Source organism: Neomonachus schauinslandi, chromosome 6 (assembly GCF_002201575.2).
Source record: "Neomonachus schauinslandi chromosome 6, ASM220157v2, whole genome shotgun sequence".
Taxonomy (NCBI): Eukaryota; Metazoa; Chordata; class Mammalia; order Carnivora; family Phocidae; genus Neomonachus; species Neomonachus schauinslandi.
This window is the reverse complement of record NC_058408.1, coordinates 97,096,653-97,115,887: the sequence shown is the minus strand read 5'-3', so window position 1 is coordinate 97,115,887 and position 19,235 is coordinate 97,096,653. Positions and strand designations below refer to the sequence as shown.

The window sequence follows — 19,235 nt, the reverse complement described above, 5'->3', positions numbered from 1 at the left end:
GAGAGAATCTTAAGCAGGCTCCCCACCCAGCATGGAGCCCGGTGAGGGACTCAGTATCACAACCCTGAGATCATAACCTGAACTGAAATCAAGAGTCAGATGCTTAACTGACTGAGCCACCTAGGTGCCCCAAGTTTTCATTTTTTAACTCAGATATAAATGTGTGTTTGTGTGTATTACAGATGAAAATATGGAAAGAGACATTTTCCTAGACTGCAGATGTCAGGGTAAATTGGAATAGGTGTGAACAAAAATAGCTTCGGGATATGCTTAGCTGTCATTTGACTTCAAAATTCTTCTTACAAAGCAAAATTTCTCCTAAGTAGATATTCCAAACTGTGGACAAAAATATATGTAGAAATGATGGGGCGCCTGGGTGGCTTAGTCAGTTAAGCATCCGACTCTTGGTTATGACTCAGGTCATGATCTCAGGATTGTGGGATCCAGCCCAACTTGGGGGTCCATGCTCAGTGCTGAGTCTGCTTGTGATTCTCTCCCTCTGCCTCTGCCCCTCCCCCCACCCTGCTCACACATGCACCCACTTGTGCACGCTCACACTCTCTCAAAAAATCTTTATATATATATATATATATATATATATGCAGAAATGATACCATCTTACTTATTTTGAATATTACTAGCTAGTTGGAATAACCAACATTTATTGTGCCTTTGCCATGTGCTGCAGGAACTGGGCTAAAAGTATTTTACATACATTAATCCCATTTCATCCTCAAAACAACCTTATGAGATAAATACTATTTTTATCTTTGAAAATACTGAGGCTAGATAGTGAAAGAACTAAGTCTGGAGCCCCAAATCTGATAAAAAATGTTTTTCTTTTAACTGTCATGCTCACTGAATTTTCTGTGACCATATATTGCTTCTTTAAAGATAGGGGGAAATAAGCATTGTTTTCAGTGACTTAATAATCTAAATGTCCAACTATAGTAAAATAGCTAATTTAGCAGACCTTGGTACTTTTATAAGAGTGATATGCAACCATTAAAATCATGTTCTCTGAGGCTGCCGGGTGACTCAGTTGAGCGTCCAACTCTTGATCTCACTCAGGTCTTGATCTCAGGGTCATGAGTTCAAGCCTCACTGTGGAGCCTACTTTAAAAAATAATAAAATAAAACTACATAAATAAAAATCATGTTCTAGAAGAATATTTAATGATATAAGAAAATACTTGTGATTAGACAAAAGAGAAAACCTTAACTATGTTTTTAAATTATTTTTTTGAACTTATAGTGGTTGCAAATATATAAAAATATTTTTAAATCCTTGTTTCTGAGTGATTGGATTACAGACATTTATTCATTTTCTTTATGCTTTTTGTTTTCCAAATTTTGAATGTGTACAATTATTTAAATCAGATTAAATGTTCTAATAGTCATTTCACTTATTAATTTAGTGCTTAGTGATGTGGAAATGCTTATATTTCTGGGAAAAAAGCCAATTGTGAAGTTATACATTTAGTCTGATCTTAGCTAGGCCTTTATTTTGTCTTAGAAAATATATTGGATGGAAATGTGCAGAAATACTAATAGTGATACTATCCCAGGGAGATGTGATTAAGAATGAGCTTTTTCGGGGCACCTGGGTGGCTCAGTTGTTAAGTGTCTGCCTTCAGCTCAGGTCATGATTCCAGGGTCCTGGGATCGAGCCCCACTTCGGGCTCCCTGCTTGGCAGGAGGCCTGCTTCTCCCTCTCCCACTCGCCCTGCTTGTGTTCTGCTCTCGCTATCTCTCTCTGTCAAATAAATAAAATCTTTTAAAAAAAAAAGAGAGAGAATGAGCTTTTTCATTACTTATTTCTGTATGTTCAGAATTTTTTACTACAAGTATGTGTTTTTGTCATCAGAAAAATTTATTATTTTAAAACTTGGAGAAGACGTCTTTACTTTTTTTTCTGTTATTTTAGACATTTGAAGACAGTGATTTATTCCATTTGATTGGTGTTATCTGTGGATTAGCAATTTATAATTTTACTATTGTGGACCTCCATTTTCCTTTGGCTTTGTATAAAAAACTGCTAAAAAAGAAGCCATCCTTGGATGATTTGAAGGAACTAGTACCTGATGTTGGAAGGTTAGTAACAAAAAGTGACAAGGGTTTTAATAGGGAATGGGAAATGTACAGAAAGCTTTCCTTTTAGGAATAATTCTGTTTTGTTCTTGTTGAATTTCTAAAATAAACAAAAGCCCTTCTGATATTGGAGAACTCTTCATGTTACCCAGATCCAGAATTTTCTACTGAAAGACTTATATGTATAAAACCATTTGCTAAATTTTTAGTAATTTAACAATATTTTGCAAATATCAGATAATAAACTTAGGAAGGTAATGTTTCCTGAGAGTAGTTAAATGATTTATTTGGACTTCTGATTACCTTCATTCCTAGCTGGAATATGTAAAGTTTCTTTTTATTTATTACATAAAATGGAATAGAAATTGTATATAAATAAGAACAAATGTTGAAAATGGGTAGATATATGGCCTTTGTATTCAGAAGAAGAGATAAAAACCTTAGAGTGATTTTTTTTTCTTCAGAATTGTTCATTCGCTAGCCACTGTATATCTAGCATTCTGAAACAAATATAAAAGTATAGATTAATAAAAAGATTTTATCAAGAATGAATGAGAAATATATATTTATTCATAACTAAAATAGTCAAAATACCCAATAATGTTTTACCTCAAAGAAACATGCATATTGTTTTGCAGAAGCATGCAACAATTACTGGATTATCCAGAAGATGATGTTGAGGAAACATTTTGTCTTAATTTTACGGTAAGATGGAAAGACAGAATAGCCTGATTATTCATCATCCCTTTTATATAACAGCTGTGCCTTATGGCTTTGGGGTTGTTCTTTTTTTTTATTTTGATGAGTGGAATTCTTAACCCTTTAGCTAACATTTATTGAGCATTAACTATATGCTAGTCACAGTACGTACATTACTTCATTTAATCCTCATAACAGTCCTATGAGATTAGTATTATTATCCTTATTTTACAGATGAAGAAAACTGAAAACAATCATTACATGTCAATAATAATATTTATACCCAGGCCTGTGACTTCAGAGCCTAGTGCTCTATCATTATGCTAAAGATCCTTTATAAATGCAAGAGGACCTCTTTATTCAAGTATTCATTTTTGAGTCTGAAATTACAAGAATGTTTCGAGAAGCAAAGGTTATTGTACATTAGAATATTCAGTAATGAACTTACCACTTAAAAGATTAATTCCTACTCAGACATCCCTTTCTGCTTCACACTAATATTTGTCCTTGCCCATTTATCTTACTTTGGAAATGACGTACCACAGTGAAAATGCAAATATGTTGGAATGTTATTTGGAAAATGAAATTGCAAATCTTGTCAAAGATACAGAATTTTGTTAATTCAGTGAAAGGGATGTTGAATAACTTACCCATCCAAATGCAAAGCCATTGACAAAGGAGGACCTGCCAGAAGTAGACAGTTGACAAAGAAGAGAAAATCAGCAAGGATTATGAGAAGGCACTTCAGAATGGAATGATTTGAATATTATAAATTAATCTCTTGGGAAAATGGTAAAACCTTTGGTTTTCTTTCTTTTTCTTTTCGTTTTAAAAACATTGTGTATTTGTTTGTCCATCCCTCCCCCCCTGCCCCCCGCCAAGAGTCCTCTTTATGATCTTGAGGTCAGATCTGACAGATAACCATATTCTGCTATCCCACAATTTGCCAAAAAATACTATGTGCCCCCATCAAAAAAGTTTATCCATTTTTTTATCATTTTAAGAATTGGCACATAGTACAATTGTAAGAAAATTTGGTAGATTTAAGATGAAATAAATGAACTTATTTTAACACTTTTTTTTTTTTTCTTCAAGAAAAAAGGTCCTCCTTGGGCTTTCTCTATTTACTATGAAATTTTTAGTTCCCCATTTCAACTGAATGGTTGGTTTTCCAATGGTTTAATTCTTCAATTCACTTTCACTTATAGCAGTATCAATTATCTTTGAATCTTTATTGATTATCTCAATGGACTGAAACATTGGGTTCCAAACAATATAATTTCTAACTTATCAATCACCAAGTTTGTGAATGGTTAGTATATTCAAGAACTATGGTAATTTAAACATTCCTTCCCACTGCCATTTCTTTCACAGAAATTTTTAGTGGCTCTTTATTGCTTGCATAGCAATAGATCAATAACGGCCTTCAAAAACATGTGTAATACGACTTTCTAACTTACATTGTATCCCTCCATTCATATCAAGTTTTATCATGTCACACAGTATTCTCTCACATACCTTATCTTTCTGTTTTTTTAGGGCCATACATTTTCAGAACTTGGTATTTACTCTCATATCTATCTTACCCAATCTCTGTGCTCAGTCAGAAATCCTGTCCCGTCTCAGTCTTTTGAGAGCCTACTCATCCTTCTAGGTGCTTTTCAAATGACATTTCTTCCTTGAGGTCTTTCATATTTCCTCCACTTAGAAGTGAGTGTTCTTCTGTGGTCTGATAGCGTTTTGTTCATGTCTCATTATTATAGCATTTATTTTATTATAAGAAGTTGTTTACATAACACATTTCTCCTCTTTAACTAGATAGTAAACTCCACAGCAGGGATTTATTCATCTCTTATCATCCCACTGCCACCACAGTATTTTCTAGATAGCAGGTACTAAAAGAAAATGTTCTAATAGAAGAGAATAATATTCCAAAAAGAGGGACTAGAAAAAGGTACAGATGTGGGATTGGTAATATCAATAGGAAAATTAGCAGACTTACTGTAAGGGAAATAAAAAGTTTAAAAATAATTGACTGTCTTTATAAATCCAATTAATAGCTAGATCCAATTAATACTGGAAAAATCACCTGTGATCAAGAATGCAAACAAGGCAGATATTAGGAATACAGTAGTAGTAGCTGTCAATGTGAGAAGAATGCATAGCTGGTCTGGGCTGCATACATTTTGACACTTAGATTCTGTCACGTGCACAAGGAAAACATCCTTCCTAATATTTTACTCCTGTAGTGATTGTTCTAAAAAAGTTTTACACATAATAAGTACTCAGTTTCCTGTTCTTAACTAACCAAACACTTGGTAATTTGTAATTAACTAGTCACGGTAGGATTTCAAACTACTACAGAGGATGAAAATTTCTAGTTGTGCTTTTATGCAGAATTCACAAATAAGCTTATGGTAGTAACAGAATCAACTTTATTCTTATATTTAATGAGGGAAAGATAGAATATAATAATAGGTTATTAAAATCTAATAAGTTTTGAGTCTGACATTGACTTTTTTTAAAAATTTAAATTAATAGATCACAGTTGAAAACTTTGGTGCAACAGAAGTGAAAGAGCTGGTTCTAAATGGTGCAGACACAGCTGTTAACAAACAAAATCGGTAAGTGAATTATAGCAGCATCAGTGGTAGTAATAAGATTCCGTAGGCATTTTTCTTCTGTATATAGAAACTTGTCACAACCTTAAGTTTTTACTCAGATAAAACTTACTTTTTGAATGGTTAGTAAGGAAGTAACTGCCTTTTGCTTCTGAAATCCCTTTAAGATATTACTAAAGTTTGGGATAAAAAGATCATAAACAAGCAAAACAAAGAGAAGGTAGAGGGGACAACAGCAAACTCATTTTTGGAAGCTAGAAAACAGGGGTAACTAACTTTAGCCAACCAGAGAAAGCTGCAATATAAGATGGACTGGGAGGAGCCATGAATCCTGGCAGCCAGTTTATATTGCAGCACAAAGTCTTGGGCATTGAGAATAAAAAATGTTAGAAAGTGTATGGAGTTCAGGGGAATGCTGGAAACAGAAAGATTGCTGTTATAAAAAGCAGTTAGAAACCCATTTTAATTAGCACAGTAGCCTGGGCAGATGATCAGAAATTTATCTTCTGGGGAGATTGAACTAAAGGGCTTTGGATATCCTGGGGGTGGGGTGGGAGGCTTCGAAGAAGACTTTGGATTTGAGTATAGATAGACACAGCCAGGGGGGTAAGAGGCAGAACTGAAAACAAGTGGATTGAGTCTACAACCACCCCGCCTTGGTACTGTATTTTGGAGGATTCTTTGGATACACTGTCTCACTTTTAAATATGAATGGATAGCCAAAGATTGATAGCCCTTCAAAACAGTTGAAAAGAATGTCAAGGAAAGAGAAACAATGCAGGATGAAGAACAAAACTTCCAAAGAAACTGTAATCAGTATTCATCTATATGGACTAAAAATTATTCACTTAAAAATCAAAAAATTCAATTAAAAATTGAAAAAAAAAATTCACTGAAAGAAATTTGTCAAAGAAGTGGTACCAAAAAACTTTCCAGAATTGAATGACAGGCCTTAAAAGATATGCCTTAAAATTGAAAGCATGGAAAGTGGGGAGGAAAAAAAAAAAGACCTACCAAGGCAAAATAGAATTTCAAAATCCCAGGGGAAAAAAAGGATCCTAAAACCTTCCAGGAAAAAGAAAAAAAAGCATGCTATATACAAAGAATTAAGAATCAGAATAACATCAAATTTCTAAAGATTGACACTGAAGCTAGGAGATCAAAATTCTGGGAAAAGATTATTTTTTAACTTCAAATTCTGTATCAAAACTATCAAGTATGTGAGTGTATATAAAAACATCTTCATGCATCCAGAGTCTCAGAGAAATCTACTTCCAGTGCAGTTTTCTCAGGAAGTTACGGGAAGATGTGTTCTACCAGACAAGGAATTAAACCAAGTAAGAGAAAGACACAGGATCCAGAAAAATAGGATCCAATATAGAAGAGAGGCAAAGAGAATTCATTCTGCAGGAACAGCAGTGTGTAGGTTTAGGAAGAGCACCCAAAGTGGGTGAAATCAAGAGGATGGAATACAAATGATGCTCCCTAGAGTTGAATGAGTCTAAAGGAGATTGACATTTTTGTTGAAGTTAGGGATGAAGTAGCAAATTAGGGAAACAATTGACTGCAGAAGTTCTTTTTAAGAAAAGGCAGGTAACCATAAAATATTCTAGCTTAATTCTGAATACTATTTATAATCATAAAAATGTTAACTTTAGTGAATAGTGAACCAAAATTGTTATAATGGAAGGTTTTGGGGAGACAAAATGAGAATGGGGCAACTAAATAAAAGGTAAACCCTTATCTTCCACAATAGATAATCAGTTCATTAGATTATATTTTAAACTGAAAATTAAGGAATAACAATATAATTAGGTTGTTGAAGTTTGAAGGTAAATATCAGAAGGAATAGCAAAAAGTTAAGAATTTTCCTTCGAATATCTGGAATTTCTAAAGGTGCAAGACAGAACTGCTTCGTTCTCTACTGTGTAGAGCTAGCTTATTGGCTGTTGCCAGGGACTTTATCCAAATGGTTATTATCTTAGTTCCGCTACTTAGAAGCTGTGTAACTGTAGGAATGTGTCCATGCCTCAGTCTCCTTTTCTGTAAAATGGGATGGTAAATTGTACCTGTTTCATGGGGCTATTTTGAGGATTAAATGAGGCAATAATTCTAAGATGCTTAGAATAGTACCTAGCACATGTTACGTGCTCAGTAAATGTTGGCTGTTAGTATTACTATCTGACATTTTAAACTGTACATATGTCTTCCTTTGATAAAAATAAAGCTGTTTTTAAAATAATGTGAAAAAATTTAGGTCTTTCTAACTATCCTTTCTTTTAAAAAAAAATCTTGGTTTTGAAAAACTGATTTAGAAAGGTTTTTTTTCCTGCTTTTAAAGTCTCTAGTTTTTTATCTAGTTTAGAAATAATTTAAAGAATTTTTATCTTTGTATTACCAATCCTAGTTAGATAATGAAAGTGTTGAAGATAAAAATGTTAGCACATAAAATAATTTAGCCTTTTGTGTTTAAGGCACTTAACTAGTACAGATAAATTTCACTTTCCAATTAGATGAATTATAAAATTATGCCATTACAAAATTACCTGCTTCTTTTCATCAGAATCTAATAGCATATGCTACTGATTTTTCCTTAGGCCTGCCCAATTTTACAATGGTCTCCTTTAACCTTTTTTTCCTCTTTGTAAATTCACTTTGGAATTATTTCATAATTTGCTAAGATGATTATCTGTAGATAACTGAATTTGCCAATATTCCCATTTGTAGAATTACCCTTTTTAATTTGGAAGACAGGAATATAAAATATTGAAATCCTCTGGTACCCATTCTCATTATTTGTTTGACTAGATAGCTGCATAAAATATTTGTGGCTAACAGAACAAATTGAATAAAACCGTAGTGCAATTACTGGATTACTGGGTAAAGGGACTTTTTTCTTTTATAGTTTCCTTTTCTATCGTAGTGATAACAGGCAGGAAAAAGCATCAGAAGTGTTTGTGTGTGTATGGGTACATATGTGTATACACACATATTTTTGAAAAGAAAACTGTACTTGTAATATTTAATGATTATCCTAAAAGAGTGCTTAATAAACCTTTCAGGTATTTAATTTTTAAAATAAATTTTGTTGGGACACCTGGCTTGCTAAGTCGATAGAACATGTGACTCTTAATCTTAGGGTCATGAGTTCAAGCCCCACATTAGGCATAGAGCCTACTTAAAAAAAAAATTAAAAAATAAATTTTGTTTTCAGATCCCTTGAAACCCGAGGAAAAACAGACTGTTGTTTGTCTAATAGTCTGAATCCCAAAGCTCTCATTTTTTTATCACCTGATATTTTTAACAGATGACTCTCTTTAGGGATACATGTGGAGTGGTGCATATAAATCTCAATAGTTTGTGAGTATTGAAAAATTATTTTGATAGACATTTGTGTCGTCATTCTTCCCATTAGGAAATGACGTTTCACTTTGGAATAGCCTCATTTACATTGGGCTGTGAATGATAAATTAAGTCTACATGCCTCCTAGATAAGAACTGGATTTTTGTATAGAAAGAATAATAAACTTCTCATTAAAGACTTTGTCCCCTTAGAATCCTAGTCATACTTTCTCAGTTTTAAAGATAAGTAACAAAAAGTACAGGAGCACTCAAACTTTTAATGAGACTACGTATCTATTCTCCATAAAAAAAGATTTTTATATTCTGTGCCATGTGTGCCTTTTCATTTCTAGGCAAGAGTTTGTTGATGCTTATGTGGATTACATATTCAATAAATCAGTGGCTTCCTTGTTTGATGCTTTTCATGCGGGCTTTCATAAGGTCTGTGGAGGAAAGGTCCTTCAACTCTTCCAGCCAAATGAACTACAAGCAATGGTTATTGGAAATACAAATTATGATTGGAAGGAACTGGAAAAGGTAGGGGAAAACAAATCTATGAAATTGTTTTAATGGAAAGGCAAAGGAAAATACGGTTTATTGATGGAAAAATTGCCCTCTCACTTACTGTTTTCCATTTTACACTATTACTGTCCTATTTACAGGAAAACACTGTACCCTTCTTACTCCACAATGAATGAATTTTAGTTGTATATGAGTTAGATGGCATTTTTGTATTTGTGGTAGTGATAGCTTTCGTATGAAAAATTATGTCATTTATGACAGAGGTCAGATAGAAGTCCCAGCTAAAACTGAGTTTTCATTCTGCCCAATCATAGGAAAACCATTATGAAAAGCACTCACATTGCATAAGATCATTGTTTCTTTTTTTCTGATTACTCTCAGTGTTAAATTTTTTAGCAGAGAGTAAATAATATTCATGATCTTCATCACTAGTGCCTTAGCCAATAAAGGGATTTTTAGGAAGAAGATTGGGAATTTTTAAACTATCTTTTCCTTTTCCTTCTTCTCTATACAAAGAATTCTCAGATATTTCTTCAGATAAACATTGAATAAGAAGTGCTAGATTAGGGGCGCCTGGGTGGCTCAGTCATTAAGCGTCTGCCTTCGGCTCAGGTCATGATCCCAGAGCCCTGGGATCAGGCCCCACATCAGGCACCCTACTCCGCGGGAAGCCTGCTTCTCCCTCTACCAGTCCCTCTGCTTGTGTTCCCTCTCTCGCTGTGTCTCTCTCTGTCAAATAAATAAATAAAATCTTAGAAGAAAAAAAAAAAGTGCTAGGTTAGATCAGCTTTGAGAAAGATGTATATAAGTTTGACTTATAAGTTTTTCCATCTTTGTTCTGTACCCCTGAAGCAAACAATACATTATATGTTAATTTAAAAAAATTCAACACACACACAAAAATAAGTTTTTCCATCTTTGTAATCTAGAAAACCTCTGATACAATTTTTGCATAAAGAGTTTGATACAGGGGCGCCTCGGTGGCTCAGTCGGTTAGGCATCTGCCTTCGGCTTGGGTCATGATCCTGGGGTCCTGGGATCGAGCCCCACGTCGAGCTCCCTGCTGAGCAGGGAGTCTGCTTCTCCCACTCTCTCTCCCTCTCGCCCTGCTCCTGTGCTCTCTCTCTCTCCCTTACTCTCTCAAATAAATAAATAAATAAAAGTTTGATACATAACAGCACCTATTAAGTTAGTTAACATTACAAAATACGGTAAGTCTCACAAAGATACAAAGCATTGGGAACTTTGATACACTGCTGGTGGAAATACAGTGGTATGGCCACCTTGGAAACAGTTTGGCATTTTCTTAAAAGTTAAATATTCACTTACTACGTGAGCTAGCAGTTCCACTCTAAGGTATTAAGTTATGTTCACACAAAAATCTGTAAACAAGGGGGTATGGGGCATTATTGCTTTAATGGGTATGGAGTTTTGGTTTAGCCAAAGGAAGAGTTCTGGAGATGAATGGTAGTGGCGGTTGCATAACAGTGTGAATGTACTTAATGCCACCAAACTGTACACTTAAAAAGGGTTAAGATGGTAAACTTTGTTAGAGGTATTTTACCACAGTCTTTCCTAATTGTGTTTTTAAAAATCTGCAAACATGTCAAAAACTGGAAACAACCCAGATGTGCTTCAGTGGGTAAATGGATAAACCAACCTAGGGTATATCCATACAGTAGAATACTACTGAGCAATAAAAAGGGATCCACTCCTGATACGTGCAGTGGCTGGGATGACTCAGAGTCCTTATGGAGCGTGAAGAAGCCAGTCTCAAAGGATTATATATTGTATGATTCCATGTATAGGACATTTTTGAAAAGACAAAACTATGGTCAACTGGGGCTAGGGGTAGAGGGAGTATGTGATGGGAGAGGGTAGCACAAGAGAGTTCTTTGGGGTGATGGAAGTGTTTAGTATCCTGATTGTGGTGGTAGGTACACGAGTCATTACATGTGCTTAAAACTCACAGAACTATATACACACCAGAAAAAGCCAATTTTACTATGTAATAATTTAGGGAATACATTTTTTAATTTAAAAACAATTAGGACTTCTAGTTAAACACACTAGAATATACACATTTATCTCTGCTCCTTTCCAAAATCTCACTAGAATGACAATAAAGGAATAAAAATAGGAATACACAGAGAAAACGTAAAAATACCATAACAAGAGAAAAAAATAGTTTGGAAGACAGAAAATACATGGATGGATGAGTTGATGAGTGACTAGAGCAAAGAAAGTTGAATTCTAAGCCTCCTGAGGAATAGGGTTTTTAAGAGGCAACCCATTTCACACCCTAGAATTTCTAAAGGCTCAGGAATTGGTACATCAGGTTACTGTGGTAGCAGGATGCATGGTTAGGCTAAAAGCAATAGCATTACTTCACAGCTAATTTAAGGAATTGTTAGATTCCTCAGGTTCTCTCTCTTACCCAACAAAAGACAGCTCTAGGGAAAGCCACAGAATCTGGGAAACCAGGAATAACTGAGGAAAGCTGATAGGCAAGCTTAAATCCTCCAGGAAGGAGATTGGAGATTTCTTTTTTTGGTTAAATTGATCTGCTAAAGAGAGGAAAGCTGCACTGTCCTTAAGGAGACCTCAGTGGAAATGGATTCCACCTCCAGTCACCCTAAAATGAAAATGATACAATGGCCTCTCATCACACTTTACATCCTACACAATTTGTCCCTTTTGCCTCCTATCATTCTTCTTCTCACTTAACACTACTTCAGCCTTAATGGCCTCTTTGCTGAGCCAGTCTTGGGGCCTTTCTATTTGCTATTCCCTATGCCTGGAGCTCTTTTCACCTGGTAATTCCAAAAGGGTTCTTGCCCTTACTTCCTTTTATGTCTTTATACCTTCTCAGAGACGTTTACTGGCTAACATCTAAAACTGAGTGTTCACACACAACACACCCACACTCATACCCTGTCTCCCTTCCCTGCTTTATTTTCTCTTTGAATTTGACTTAATATAAATTTTACAATTTTAATTGTTGTCACTGTCTGTTGCTTCTTCCCCCCACTACAATGTAAGCACCATGAAGGCAGGATTTTTGTCTCTTTGTTCACTGCTATATTCCCAGAGCCTAGAAGAGCACTCAGTAAGTACTTAAAACCTCGCTTGAAGATAAAATTGATAGAAATACTCATTTAGTAAGATGGTGGTTTAGTATATTTTAGTGTACTTAGTATACTTTGGTTTCTTCCATTGTATATGTGATTTATTATAATTTCAGTGATTACGATTTGTTGACTTTAAATGCTCTTTCTTTCATCAGGACTGTGTACACATTTCCCCAGAACCATTTAGAGGTTTTTTTTAAAAAAAGGGGAAAAAAAGAAAAAACTTCAGCCATTCTCCTTTCATTTCCCACTAACATGCTCACAGACTATAATTCATACCCATTAATCCGTTAATTGATTGCTAGAATTTCAGCCATTTTCTCCAAACGTGTTTACAAATAAATAGCAACTATTTTGTAGATTTCAAGAGATCAGTCATTGAGATAATCATGGCTACAAATAGAGCCCAAAATTTTAAGAAGCCCATTAGCAAATACTTATTGAGCCCCTATGGATACCTAGTACTACACAAGAGATTAGGGAGACATCAGTAAATAAAATTGAAACATGGTCTTTGCCCTGTAATAAGGAAGATAGACATTAAATAATTTAACTCTGATGAATACAAAGGAAGAGTGTTCAGTGAATAGTATATAAAGAGGAACTTAACCTAGGCTACACAAATCTGGGAAAGCATCTCAGTAGATGGTGGTCTCTACAAGTAAGGACTTTGTTCACTGCAGTTTCTCCAGGGCTCCAAATTTTGACTAAAACTCTATCTGTTGAATGAATCAATGAATGAATTTGGGGACATTTAGTCTGAGTCCTAAAGGATAAATAGAAATTAGCCTGATGAGCAAAGGAAGAAGGAGGATGTGTTTAAGAAGTCTAGGCTGAGAGAACAGTGTGTCCAAAGGCCCTGATGCTGGAAGGTTCTAAGAACTAAAATTTAAGGCCAACTGTGGCTAGATTTTAAAGAACACTTTACAGCGTAAGATTTACTCCCTCTCTCCTTTCTACTCACCTTTTCTTAGTGCTAGTATTTTTTCTAAAGGAGAAGTACGCTAGCTCCATTGCTGCAGATTACCCCAAAATTTAGTGGCTTAAAAGTAACAGTGAACATTTATTTTCCCACTTCCTGTGGGTTAGGATTTCAGGAATGGCTTAAGCTGGGTGGTTTTAACTTAGGGGTCTCTCATGAGATTGCAGTCAAGATACTGATTGGTGCTTTAGTCATCTGAAGACTTGATGAAAATTCCCTTCCAAGACGGTTCACTCACAAGACTGTTGGCTAAAAGCCTACTGTCTCACCATAAGGACCTCTCCATAGGGCTATTTGTCCTCTTGAAATGGCACCTGGCTCTCCCCAGAGTGAATGAATGATCAAAGAGGTTGAAGCCACCGAGTTTATGATTTAGCCTCAGAAATCATAGTGATTACAGAGTCAAGCCTATACACTGTGGGAGGGGCTACACAAGGGCATGAGCAGTAGGAGGCAGGGATCATTAGGGGCCATTAGGGGCCATTGTGGAAATTCACCACCACAGAAAATTTGTCAGATTCAAGACAAAACTAACATCACTTAATATTAATGAAAGATTATGTTGTTTTTAGAATACAGAATACAAAGGGGAATATTGGGCAGAACATCCAACGATAAAAATTTTTTGGGAAGTATTTCATGAATTACCATTGGAAAAGAAAAAACAATTTCTGTGTAAGTATTTCTAACTGGTCCTATGTTTTATGGGAAATGGAATTAACGATTAAACTGTTTTTGTAGGAGATTAATTGATTACTTTGTTGGATAAGGTTTTTTCCTTATTAGTATTATTCCAAGGTACTGTTTTTAATTTTCAGAGTAAATTTTTGATCTGCATCTTTATTTTGAAAGCTACATTCAATTTGCCTCAAATAGAATTGGTTCTTTCAAATGAAAACAAACTCTAACACTGATTACAATCAACTAAGGTTGTGATTCCTTTTAGAATTTCTAAAAAAGGGGACGCCTGGGTGGCTCAGTCATTAAATGTCTGCCTTCGGCTCAGGTCATGATCCCAGGGTCCTGGGATCGAGCCCCGCATCGGGCTCCCTCCTTAGCGGGAAGCCTGCTTCTCCCTCTCCCACTCCCCCTGCTTGTGTTCCCTCTCCTGCTGTGTGTCTCTCTGTCAGGTAAATAAAACTAAAAAAAAAAAAAAATTTTTTTTTCTAAAAAGATTTCTGGAGGATAGCTTTTTTCCTTGTTCAGTCTCCATTTTTTTTCTTTTTTGGCTTCTGCATCAAAACTTTGGGAATAAGTGCCCTCCTTCATACCCCTCACCCATCTGGCGCATCCCCCACCCACCTCTCTTCCAACCCTCACTTTGTTCTCTTATCATTTAGACTCACTTATGGCTTGTTTCCCTCTCTCCTTTCTTTTCTCCCTTCCCATATGTTCATCTGTTTTCTTTCTTAAATTCCATATATGTGTGGGATCATACAGTATTTGTCTTTCTCTGACTTATTTCGATTAGCATAATACACTTCACCTCCATCCACGTCTTTGCAAATGGCAAGATTTCATTCTTTTGATGGCTGAGTAATATTCCATTGTATATAGAGACCACATCTTCTTTATCCATTCGTCAGGAAATGACGCTCCCTTTGATATTCCTGCTATTGCCAAGAATATTTCTGTCAATCTCTTTTTGACAGTTGAAATAAAAATCTTGGCTAAATTATTTTGTATAGTGTAAGGATGACAAGTCTTAGGTGATTTGAGTTTTAGCTGTCCATTATACATTTTATTCAAAAATGTTAGAAACAAAACAGATTGAAAAAGGAATCATAATCAAAACTGCATTTTGTATTTGAGCTGCAGACTAAATGGCTATTCCCAAAAGAATGGCTCTCAAATGTTTTGTCAGGGACAAGAGTCATTTATTCATCAAACATTTATTAAGCATCTCCTGTGTGCTAACATTAAGATTACACTTTTAAAGAAAAAAATATTGTACGGATATATAGTTAGTATGTCTCCAAAATCAGGCTTCCATAAATCTGGAGATAGGCTTCATTAGAGTAAATGTAAATTGCCATGGTGGCTGTACTAAATAGGTACTCTATATTGTTTTGATAAAAGTGGTTGGCTGAATGATTTTTTTTTCTTGGTAGTATTTTTGACAGGTAGTGATCGCATTCCTATTCTTGGTATGAAGAGTCTAAAACTAGTCATCCAGTCAACAGGAGGTGGCGAAGAATATCTCCCAGTTTCCCATACCTGTTTTAATCTTCTGGATCTTCCAAAATACAAAGATAAAGAAACTCTACGCTCTAAACTGATTCAAGCAATTGATCATAATGAAGGCTTCAGTTTAATATAACTTTGGAAATAATAACTAATCAGTTTATTGCAAAAGCATTAAACTATTTGTGTTTTTCTTGTGGTGATGAATTCAGCAAGGTGACAGAGGTACTATTATAATTCTTACTTGCAAAATGTTTAATGCTATGAGTATTCATGAAAGCCAAAAAATACTAATGGAAAGTGAACAAACTGTGTTAATATTAAACTTACTGTACAGAACCATGGATTTTTTTTTTTTGCCATCTTCCAATAAACATACAAGTATTGTGAATACATTAAAGTTTTACTAACATGAATTTTAAGAGTTTGCATATTTCACAAATAATCTGGTGTGTGAGTGCATGGAAATGTTGCTTAATTTTCAATCACTGAGTGAAAAACCTTTATCTTTGGCCTGCAATAGTCATTCGATTATTTTTTCATTTTGTAAATAATGTTAAGTTTTGTAATAAAATAGTTATGTTCTGATACCAGTACAGTTTCTATGGTTGTAATTGAACTGAGCTAAAAGGATTAACAGTTATGATTAAATCTTATTCTGAGAATCTGTAAAAGCAAAAAATTAGCATGATGAAACATAACCTTTGCTTTTTTACTAGAATAAATATCCTTGTGCAAATCTAAATTACAGATAGGAGTTAAATAACTTGTAGTTCTTTCCTTTTGTGAACCTGGAGATGCTACTGATAAATGGGAGGTTATCAGTAAAGCTTAATATTTGGTACCAGAAGAACTTTGTCCTACAACTGCCAGCAATAGAAACTGGCTACTTTGAGAACCAGCCACTGGCTTATAGCTTCCAAAACTACTGATGCTGCAGGTTGGTGTTTAGTCAGAATTTTCAATGCTTTGGAACTATTTCCTTGAATTTTTAGAAACAAATCTTAACACAATTTTTATGGTGCTGATGCTTAGTTATCTCCTGTGGTTAACTGTGAGTTGATGCAACCCATGTGACTTTCTGCTATAATGCAAATATTTATTTTTTAAATTTATTTTTTAAGCCGTGAAAATTGTTTAAGTAATAAAGATTTATTGGTTTAATACTTAGCCTTTCAGTGGTTCTCATGTAAGATTCAGAATTCCTCAATGTCTCAGGAAAGGTCTTTAAATTTTGGATTGAGTATTACCATTGCCATACAAACTGTCTGTTTTACAGAGATCTCCAGTTTTCTTAGCTATAATTCCAAAATCCAGAACAACTCTGAAAAAAATTTGTGTATCTCATTTTGCAGCAAAACTTGAATTGTTGAGGCTATTATTTATGGTATTAAATGAGACTATTTGTACATTTTTTTTTGTACATTTTACTGTGGTGATATTAATAGGTTTGATTTATTTAGTGTGTTTGATCTTAGATGCTGCCTCAGACCCCTGTGGGGTGCTTTAAAAAATTCGTTAACATTCGTAATTCCAAAATGCAAATGAGCCCAGGTATTTTGGAGACGGGATTGTGGACCTATACTTTCCAGTTTAACTTAAGAACTTCCACTGGTAAGCCATAGGTGTCTTTTTATAGAGAGGGAAGCCCTTAAACATAAGTATTCTCACATACAATAATTGAGCTCAAATTAGCACTCTCTCTCTGAAAATTCATTTTGTACTGTTTCCCTGTGTATCCATTTATTTCTTGAGGGTAGTGATTGTTCACATTGAAAACACATGTGTATGTGTAAGATGATTTTTTTTTCTTTAGTAACCTCTATGCTAGGTACTGATCTGTGAAATAGCAGCCACTTTGGATTAATACAGATGGATTTCATTGAACAAATATTTTAACAAGGAACTGGCACATCTTATCTAGGAGCACAACAGTACAAGGCTTAATTTGGGTAAGTCTTATTATACTCTTCTCCCTCTGTTGCTGCAAGACATACAGTAAGTAGCATTAACAGCAGGGAGATTAATGGTAGAAAATTAAAATACCATTGAAGATTTTTCAAATTGCTGTTTGCTTTTTTAAAAATAGCATGAGGGGCACCTGGGTGGCTCAGTCAGTTAAGCATCCAACTCTTGATCTCAGCTCAGGTCTTGTTCTCAGGGTCGTGAGTTTGAGCTCTGCATTGGGCTCCACACTGGGTATGGAGCCTGTTCAAAAAAAGAAAATAGCGGGGCGCCTGGGTGGCTCAGTCGTTAAGCGTCTGCCTTCGGCCCAGCATCCTGGGATCGAGCCCTGCATCGGGCTCCCTGCTCCGCGGGAAGCCTGCTTCTCCGTCTCCCACTCCTGCTTGTGTTCCTGCTCGCTCTGTCAAATAAATAAAATCTTTTAAAAAAAAAAATAGCAAGAAAAATATCTTGAGCTTTGTAAATTAGTGTAGAAAATAAGCAAATACTGAGTTCACTAAATTATAAAGACTGTGATTATGGAGTGGACTAAACTTGAAAATATTTGGCTTCCAATAAAGATCTACTAGTAAGAGCAATTATGTTTGTAGCTCCTGTCTCAAGTGGTAGAACCAAGACGCATTGCATGCAACAAAACCAGAATGCACTTTTTTAAAACTGGAGACTTGCAATAAAGTCCTAGCCTTTCTTACATTTTGTTTTTATGGCATTTAGTTCAACCAAAAGTCCTCAAAGTGTAATAGGGCGGTCTTCCCCTGAAGGAGTGTATGGCAAGCTGAGAGCAAGGGCAGATGTTCTGTTCTCAGCCACTTTCCTGCTCCCTAGCTCTTTTGCACTTTGGCCATCCATATTCCTTATGGTAGTTTCCTTATTCATCCTATTTCAATAGCTCCTCTTTTTTTTTTTTAAGATTTTAATTTGACAGCACAAGCAGGGGGAGCTGCAGAGGGAGGGGGAGCTGCAGAGGGAGAGGGAGAAGCAGACTCCCCACTGAGCAGGGAGCTTGACTCAATCCCAGGACCCTGAGATCATGACCTGAGGCCGAAGGCAGCCGCTTAACTAACTGAGCCACCCAGGCACCCCGATACCCCCTATTCTTGCCAGTGTTTGCTAATTGGTGAACTACTCCTAGAGATAAATTGAGAAAAGTTTGTTTCATGGAAGTCTACCTTCCCTATGAGGCCAGCCCCTTGGAATGGAGTGTCACACGCAGAAGGGAACACCCCTATTTTTTTCCGTTCTCAATCCTTGCTATACTTTTCAATCACCTGGAGGTACTTTTAATACTATGCACAGGCCTCCTTAGACCAATTAAATGTTCTCTAAGGAGTGATGCCCAGGTTATATATTTTTTTAAAGAATTTGAGGGCGACTGGGTGGCTCAGTTGGTTAAGCGACTGCCTTCGGCTCAGGTCATGATCCTGGAGTCCCTGGATCGAGTCCCACATCGGGCTCCCTGCTCGGCGGGGAGTCTGCTTCTCCCTCTGACCCTCCCCTGTCTCATGTGCTCTCTCTCAAATAAATAAAATCTTTAAAAAAAAAAAAAAAGAATTTATTTGACAGAGACACAGCGAGAGAGGGAACACAAGCAGGGGGAATGGGAGAGGGGGAAGGCTTCCCGTGGAGCAGGGAGCCAGATGTGGGGCTCGATCCGAGGACCCTGTGATCATGACCTGAGCCAAAGGCAGACGCTTAACG

The 19,235-nt window shown here is 35.8% G+C and overlaps 1 protein-coding gene across 2 annotated transcripts in view; it reads left to right on the top strand.

The window, feature by feature from the left end:
- The window catches only part of HERC4 (HECT and RLD domain containing E3 ubiquitin protein ligase 4), a 132,957-nt gene extending 115,776 nt beyond the window's left edge, over window positions 1-17,181 (top strand). The window contains exons 19-25 of one of the 2 annotated variants that reach the window (XR_006540225.1): window positions 1,928-2,094; window positions 2,730-2,796; window positions 5,332-5,414; window positions 9,107-9,290; window positions 13,961-14,063; window positions 15,500-15,797; window positions 17,051-17,181. Coding sequence is in view for 1 of the 2 variants with exons in the window: in XM_044916044.1 (XP_044771979.1) it covers window positions 1,928-2,094; window positions 2,730-2,796; window positions 5,332-5,414; window positions 9,107-9,290; window positions 13,961-14,063; window positions 15,500-15,708 (813 nt within the window). In the remaining variant the exon portion in view is untranslated. Of the gene's footprint in view, window positions 1-1,927; window positions 2,095-2,729; window positions 2,797-5,331; window positions 5,415-9,106; window positions 9,291-13,960; window positions 14,064-15,499; window positions 16,694-17,050 lie in introns of those variants that run through there. The other variant, XM_044916044.1, reaches the window with a different exon arrangement.
- Window positions 17,182-19,235: the final 2,054 nt, after the last annotated feature.